Genomic DNA, 8837 nt, shown 5'->3' with positions numbered 1-8837 from the left:
GGTAGTAAGAGTGTATGGGAATATCACATGGAGTTCATGCGCCTGTCAAAGTATGCTATTCATATGATGCCGATATTGGAGGCTAGGGTGCGTCGATTTATGCAGGGCCTTAGCCCTTGGGTTATTAATGAGGCTGCCACAGCTGCCCTAAATTTTGACATGAACTATGGAAAGATGGTGGCATTTTCCCAAGCTAGAGAGGCTCGAAAATTAAAGCTCAGGATGGAACGAGAAGGTAGTAGTAGGGCCCGATCAGCAGGCAACCTTGGGGATTCGTTTAGAGGTGGGAGATCAGCTTTTCAGGGAGGATCATCAGGGCCATCCCAGTCTTATGCTCAATCTTCAGCTAGTGCCCCGCCATCAGGGCATGGTCAGCAGCAGGGGAGTCGCTTTAGGCCCGGTCAGGGCAGCATGAGGTCCTACCATCAAGGCCGATCAGGAGGGAGATTGCAGCAGCAGCAGAGGGCCCCATTCCCTAAGTGTGGGAGGATACATTCGGGAGTCTGCTACCTGGACATACCAGTATGTTACGAATGCAGAATGAGAGGTCATATTCAGAGGGAGTGTCGTGCATCCCGTCAGGGTGCAGGCAGGGGCATAACTTAGTCATCCAGTCCTACAGCTGCCACATCTTCAGCACACCCTCCAGCTCGAGGCTCTCCAGCAACCGCAGGGCATGGTACAGTTAGGTGTGGTGCACAGAGTTTGGGAGGACCCAGCCGATTCTATGCTATGAGTGGTCGACAGAGTGCAGAGGCTTCCCCATATGTCATCATAGGTATATTGACTGTTCAATCTCATGATGTGTATGCCCTTATTGATCCCGAATCTTCTTTGTCATATGTTGCTCCTTATGTTGCTACGAGCTTCAGAATAGAACCGGAATAACTTCATGAGCCATTCTCTGTATCTACTCCAGTTGGCGAGTCTATTACGGCCGCGCTGGTTTATAGAGATTGTGTTGTCACGGTGCGTGGTCGGGATACCATGGCTGATCTCATTGAGCTGGGGATGATTGATTTTGATGTAATAATGGGAATGGACTGGCTCTATTCATATTTTGCCAAACTCGACTGCCGGACCAGAATTATGAGGCTTGAGTTTCCTAACGAGCCAACTGTTGAGTGGGAGGGGAATAATGTTATGCCAAAAGGTAGATTTATTTCTTACCTTAAGGCCACAAAGATGATTAGGAAGGGGTATATTTATCATTTGGTCTGAGTTACGGACACCACTGCTGAGGTGCCTACCCTCGAATCTATACCAATTGTGAATGAATTCCCCGATGTCTTTCCGGATGAGCTCCCTGGAATTCCTCCAGATAGGGAGATTGATTTTGGGATTGATGTGATGCTAGCCACGCAGCCTATATCCATTCTATCTTATAGAATGGCGCCAACAGAATTAAAATAGCTAAAGGAACAACTAAGGGATTTTCTAGAGAAAGGTTTCATCCGATCGAGTGTGTCACCTTGGGGCGCACCAGTTCTCTTTCTCAGAAAGAAAGATGGATTGCTATGGATGTGTATTGATTACCTACAGCTCAACAAAGTCACAATCAAAAATAAATACCCATTACCTAGAATAGATGATTTGTTTGACCAATTACAAGGTGCTAAGTTTTTCTCCAAAATTGATTTGCGGTTCGGGTACCATCAATTGAAGGTAACAGAGCAGGATATTCTGAAAAGAGCTTTCAGAACCCAGTATGGGCACTTTGAATTTTTGGTAATGTCTTTCGGGCTAACAAATGCCCTGGCAGCTTTCATGGATCTTATGAATCGGGTCTTCAATCCGTTTCTTGACTCCTTTGTGATAGTATTCATTGACGACATCCTTGTATATTTACGAAGTCAAGAGGATCACGCCGACCACCTCAGGACAGTTCTGCAGACTCTTCATCCCCACCACTTGTATGCAAAGTTCTCGAAATGTGAATTTTGGCTTGAATCTGTTACATTCCTGGGTCATGTCGTCTCCAGAGAAGGAATTAAGGTTGATCCTTAAAAGATTGCGGCGGTGAAGGATTGGCCTAGACCTACTACTCCAATAGAGATTTGCAGTTTCTTGGGTTTGGCCAGGTATTATAGGAGGTTCGTGGAGGGGTTCTCCACTCTTGCCTCTCCATTGACTAAATTGACGCAGAAGGCGGTTAAGTTCCAGTGGTTCGATGCTTGTGAAAGGAGCTTCCAGGAATTGAAATCAAGATTGACTTTGGCGCCGGTATTGACCCTGCCAGAGGGTACCGAGGGGTTTGTGGCATATTGTGATGCTTCAAGGATCGGTCTTGGGTGTGTATTAATGCAACATGGTAAGGTTATAGCATATTCTTTAAGGAAACTTAAGAATCATGAAAAGAATTATCCAACTCATGACTTAGAACTTGCGGTGGTGGTTTTTGCATTAAACATTTGGCGTCATCATTTATATGGAGTCCATGTAGACGTATTCACGGACCACAAGAGCCTTCAATACATTTTCAAGCAGAAGGAATTGAACTTAAGGCAGAGAAGGTGGCTTGAATTGCTCAAAGATTATGACATTGACATTTTGTATCATCCGGGGAATGCTAATGTGATGGCGGATGCTCTTAGTCGGAAATCTATGGCTAGTTTGGCTCATTTGGAGGCATGTCAAAGGCCCTTGGCCCGGGAGGTTCACCAGTTGGCCAGTTTGATAGTTCGTCTTGCGGACTCTAATGAAGGGGGAGTGATTGTGCGGAATAGGGCGGAATCATCGCTTGTGACGGAGGTCAAGGAGAAGCAATACAGTGATCCAGTGTTGGTGCAACTGAAGGAAGGGATTCATAAACATAAGACTACGGTTTTTTCTCTTGGCATGGATGACGGTACATTACGGTACCAAGGGCGGTTATGTGTTCCAAACGTAAATGGTCTTCGGGAAAGAATCATGGCAGAAGCTCATACTTCTAGATATTCCGTGCACCCAGGTTCTATAAAAATGTATCATTACCTCAAGGAAGTTTACTGGTGGAATGACATGAAGAGGGGTGTGGCGGACTTTGTGGCAAAATGCTCAAACTGCCAACAGGTTAAGGCCGAGCATCAAAGGCCCGGTAGGTTAGCACAGAGTATAGAAATTCCAATGTGGAAATGGGAAATGATCGATATGGATTTTGTGGTAGGGTTGCCGCGCACTCCGCGTAAGTTTGGCTCAATTTGGGTGATTGTGGATTGACTAACGAAATCAGCTCACTTTTTGCCGGTTAAATCCACCGACACTGCGGAACAGTATGCTCAATTATATATCAAGGAGATAGTCAGGCTTCACGGCACTCCAATTTCCATCATTTCCGATCGAGGGGCCCAGTTCACAGCTAATTTCTGGAAGAAATTTCAGCAGGGTTTGGGTATGTAGGTAAATCTTAGCACGACTTTCCATCCCCAGACTGACAGGCAAGCAGAGCGGACTATTCAGATGCTTGAGGACATGTTGCGTGCGTGTGTGCTTGACTTTAAGGGTAGCTAGGATGATCATTTGCCGCTCATAAAATTTGCTTATAACAACAGCTTCCATGCCAGTATTCAGATGGCGCCATTTGAGGCCTTGTATGGTAGAAGATGTAGATCGCCGATTGGGTGGTTCGAGGTTGGAGAAACTGAACTAATAGGACCAGGCCTTATGCATCAGGTTATAAAAAAGTTTAAGATTATAAAAGAGCGGTTGAGAACTACTCAGAGTCGTCAAAAATCCTATTCGGATATTCGTAGCAGAGACTTAGAGTTCAAGGAAGATGATTGGGTGTTCTTGAAGGTATCTCCCATAAAGGGGATCATGCGGTTTGGAAAGAAAGGGAAATTAAGTCTGAGGTATGTCGGGCCGTATAGAATCATTCAAATGATAGGTCAGGTGGCGTACAAGCTTGAGCTCCCACCTGAGATGTCATTAGTGCACCCGGTATTCCATATGTCCATGTTGAAGAAGGTAGTTGGAGATCCGTCCGCTATTGTGCCAGTTGAGACCATCGAGGTTAGTGAAGAATTGTCATATGAAGAGATTCCGGTTGCTATCCTTGACAGACAGGTCTGAAAATTGAGGAACAAACAAATTGCATCCGTAAAGGTATTATGGCGAAACCAGCAAGTCGAAGAAGCTACTTGGGAAGCCGAGAATGAAATGAAAAAGAAGTACCCTCATTTTTTTGAATAGCCATGTAATAGCTCTATAAAGTTGACCCCCCTAAAGTTTTGTATTACTTGTTCGGCTTATATAAAGACACCCCGTTCTAGTTATATGTCCCTCATGAGGCTTCGGTTGGTGTTATTTTGCGTTCTGTTGTATCATTTAATTCTATATATGTTGCTAAGGTGTGTTTCGGGGGCTCTCTGGCAGGTGGATAGGCCTAAATACAAAGGAAACTCTAGCGAAAGTTTTAGGAATTTAGGCAAATTTAGGGCTGATGGTATGTGGTATAACTGAAGCTGTGTTAAGTGAACCTTGATCCTCATTCGAGGACGAATGATCTTAAGTGGGGGAGGATATAAGGCCCCGTACAAATTTTAACCAAAAACTCGGGGTTTCGTGGTGCCAAGTTAGATTCCTGCGTTATTATAGTAGAAATTCTTCGGACTTTTTGGATTGAACAGTACCCTACGGACTTAGAGGCGACTATTTCGCAGAAGAACGCATTTCTGCGGCCCATTATGCGGCCGCATAATCACTTTACGGACCGCATAATGGCCGCAGAGTGAAGACGAAAGTTTGGCCAATTTGAGGTTAGTTTTGCGGTCGATTATGCGACTGCATAATCACTATGCGGACCGCATATTGGTCGCATAATTCCTCTTGGGTTTCTGCGAAGGGAGTTCTGCGGTGCATTCTGAGACCGCAGAACAAGTATGCGGACCGCATACTGGTCGCATATCTGGGCCAAAAGTTTAGGCCCCTGAGGGCCATTTCTGCGGTCACTTTGTGGACCGCATAACCATTATGCGGTCACATATGCAACCGCAGACCTGTGTCGGGGCACCCTTTTTCTTAATTTCAAACCCTACTCCCATTCCGTTAAAACACCCCTTTAGTCTATTTTGAAGCTCATTTATGATATTTCTAGAGTGAGAGAGAGGGTTCTAGAGGGAGGGCCTAATTTTTCATCAAATTGATCTTCAACCATCACTCAAAGCTTTGGAAATATTCAAGTAGAGTACCAAATTCTTCATAAAGAGTGTGGGGAAAAAGTGAGCTAGAACCATGAATGTTTTCCTAATTCTGGGTTCAATTTGTATATTGCTAAAATAGATTGAGTTTGCTAAGGGTTCCGGATAATTGTAGAGTCTAAAGAAGCGCAATTGAGGTATGTATGGCTAACTCTCTTCTTCTTAGAATCGAACTCCTGGTGTCCGAATAATTGGTGTAAGTTCCAACTTGATCATACTAGAATTGTTTGCCTTAGTATGTTGGATTTAACGATTTGTGTTCCCTAATTATTTTAGATGGTTACCATGTCATCATGCTATTTAAGAACGTACGATTTTCCAAGCTCCTTCCCTTATGTGTGCAATGCCTTATGTGATGGTACTTACCGACATGAATTATGATGTTATTTGAACGAATAAAAAGGGAAAGACTTGAATTGTAAAATGTTCCCAAGTGCCAAGAACTACTTAATAAATGAGGCTGTTTGTCCCATGTAACGAAAGATGGGGCCGCTACATCTTTGAATGGATGTAGGTGGCTCCATCGCAGATAGTGCCGATCGCAGATAGTGGTGCTATCTTTCTCTCCTCACAACAGTCTTGGTGAGCCCCATTTCTCCCAGGGGTCATGTAGTCCTTCTTTTGTATAAGTTTTTATATTTTGAGGTATAGCCGGGGCCTTGTTGCCGGCATTGTCATGTTGCTCTTTTGTACCCTTAGAGGCTCTGTAGATGTTTATGTGGGTCATGTATGTATGTTGGGGTGGTCGTTGGATCGAGTTGTATTTTGGAAACTCAACTATGGTATAATGTATATAAGGAAAAATGAACTTGCAATGTTTATATATTTATATAACTGATCTGTCCCCTATTTTACAAATGGTGATGCGATCCCTTTTTTGGATTATGAATGAGTCGGGTAGGAAAGGTTTAATAGGCTTGCTTGACCGGCTTCACTCGGTTGAGCGCCGGTCATGCTCCCTGAGGTTGGGGCATGACAAACTTGGTATTAGAGCCTAAGGTTTTAAAGTGTCCTAGGATGTCTCGGAGTCGTGTCTAGTAGAGCCCTTCTTATCGGTGTGTTGTCGACCACATCTATAATTAGGGGGCTACTTGGATATTTAGGAATAATACCCTTCATTGTTGTTCTATATCATGCGATAGAGCGGAACGTGAGGTTGTTTTCTCCTAACACGTGCATTGTTCTAACTTTCAGTAAATGGCACCTAAGAAGAGAGCGAGAATTGGCCAAGAAGCCAATGCCACCCCAGGAGTGGCTGTTGATCCCCTACTTGATAATACATGTGAGGATAATCCCCCTACTATCACACTGCCTGATTCGTCTACTCCAGAACAGACTACCCCAGTTCCTACACCCGTGGAGGGTGCCACAATCCCTCCCGCCGATATACATGTTCCACCTCCAGCCCCAGCTCGTTTCTATGCTTTTTTGGGTAGGACGGAGGCTGTTGCCTCGTATGCTGTCATCACAAGTATTGTTCTGGTCTGTCATAGGGATGCATTAGTTTTATTTGATCGGGGTTCCACTTATTCGTATGTGTCATCTTACTTTGTTCCATATTTGGATGTATCTCGTGATTCTTTGAGTGCTCTTATATGTGTGTCTACGCCTGTGGGAGATTCAATTATTGTGGACCGTACTTGTCGATCGTGTTTGGTCATTATTGGTGGTTATGAGACTAGAGTTGACCTTGTGGTATTTAGTATGGTGGAATTTGACGTGATCTTAGGCATGGATTGGTTGTCGCCCTATCACGCTATTCTGTATTATCACGCAATGACCGTGACATTGGCTATGCCAGGGTTACCACGGTTTGAGTGGAGAGGTACATTGGATTATATTCCTAGGAGGGTTGTGTCTTTTCTGAAGGCACAACGAATGGTTGAGAAGGGGTGTGAAGAATATCTAGCCTTTGTGAGGGATGTCAGTGCTGATACTCCTACCCTTGAGTCAGTTCCGGTAGTGAGAGATTTCCCAAATGTGTTTCCATCAAACCTTCTAGGCATGCCGCCCGGTAGGGATATCGATTTTGGTATTGACCTGGTGCCGAACACTCAACCCATTTCTATTCCACTATATCATATGGAACCAATGGAGTTGAAGGAATTAAAGGAACAACTTCAGGTGTTGCTTGATGAGGGTTTCATCCAGCCGAGTGTCTCGCCTTGGGATGCTCCAGTTCTATTTGTGAAGAACAAAGACGGCTCAATGTGGATGTGTATTGATTACGGGCAGCTTAACAAAGTTACACTCAAGAACAAGTACCTACTACCACGCATTGATAACTTATTTGATCAGCTTCAGGGTGCTACAGTGTTCTCGAAGATTGATTTGATGTCAGGATATCATCAACTGAAGATCCGAGATTCAGACATTCTGAACACTACTTTTAGGATGTCATTTGGGCTGACCAATGCCCCAGCAGCCTTTATGCACTTGATGAAAAGTTTATTCCAGCCATATCTTGATTCTTTCGTCAACACATTCATTAACGAGATATTGGTGTATTCTCGCAGCTGGGAGGATCATGAGCAGCACTTAAGGATCGTGCTCCAGACCTTGAGGTAAAAGAAGTTATATGCAAAATTCTCCAAGTGTGAGTTTTGGCTTGATTCAGTGGCATTTTTTGTTCATGTGGTCTCTAGTGAGGGGGATTAATGTGGATCCGAAGAAGGTGGAAGTAGTTTAGAGTAGGTCCAGACCATCTTCAGGTACTGAGATCCAGAGTTTTCTAGGCTTGGCTGGTTATTATCACCGTTTCATGAAGGGTTTCTCATCAACCACAGCTCCTTTTACTAGATTGACTCAGAAGGTGCTCCATTCAGATGGTCCGACGAGTGTGAGGAGAGCTTTCAGATGCTCAAGAGTGTCTTGACTACATCTCCAATTCTAGTTTTGCCTTTAGCATCAGGTTCTTATATAGTGTATTGTGATGCTTAGCGGATTGGCATCAGATGTGTATTGATGCAGGAGGGTAGAGTTATTGCATATGCTTTGCGTCAGTTGAAGCCCCACGAGAAGAACTACGCAATACATGATTTAGAGTTGGTTGCCATTGTTCACACATTGAAGATTTGGAGGCACTATCTCTATGGCCTGTCTTGTGAGGTATTCATAGATCATCAGAGTCTACAACACTTGGTTAAGCAAAAGGATCTGAACTTGAGGCAACGAAGGTGGTTAGAGAAATTAAAAGATTATGATATTACCATTCTTTATCATCTCGAGAAGGCCAATGTGGTGGCCGATGTCTTGAGTTGGAGGCTGAGAGCATGGGTAGCCTTGATTATATTCCAGTTGTAGAGAGAAAATTATCATTAGATGTTCAGGCTTTGGCAAATCGGTTCGTGAGATTGGATATTTTGAATCCTTTCCGGGTTCTTGCTTACGTGGTTTCTCGGTCTTCTTTGTACGAACGCATCAAGGAGCGTCAGTATGATGACCCTAATTTTCTTGTCCTTAAGGACACGGTGTAGCACGGTAATGCCAAGGAGGTTTCTATTTGAGATGATGGGGTGTTGTGGATATAGTGCTGGATTTGTGTGCCCAATATGGATGGGTTGCGTGAGTTGATTCTTGAGGAGACCCACAATTTGTTATTTCATTCATCCAGGTGCCACTAAGATGTATCATGATTTGAGTTAGTACTACTGGTGGAGA

General features: G+C 44.1%; 1 protein-coding gene across 1 annotated transcript; it reads left to right on the top strand.

The window, feature by feature from the left end:
- The first annotated feature begins 6374 nt into the window (after positions 1-6374).
- On the top strand, positions 6375-7745 carry LOC138902770 (uncharacterized). Its single transcript, XM_070190668.1, has one exon. The coding sequence runs from the start codon at positions 6375-6377 to the stop codon at positions 7743-7745; it is 1371 nt and encodes a 456-aa protein (XP_070046769.1).
- Positions 7746-8837: the final 1092 nt, after the last annotated feature.

Source organism: Nicotiana tomentosiformis, chromosome 12 (genome assembly GCF_000390325.3).
Source record: "Nicotiana tomentosiformis chromosome 12, ASM39032v3, whole genome shotgun sequence".
Lineage (NCBI taxonomy): Eukaryota > Viridiplantae > Streptophyta > Magnoliopsida > Solanales > Solanaceae > Nicotiana > Nicotiana tomentosiformis.
This window is presented reverse-complemented; position numbering and strand designations above follow the sequence as displayed.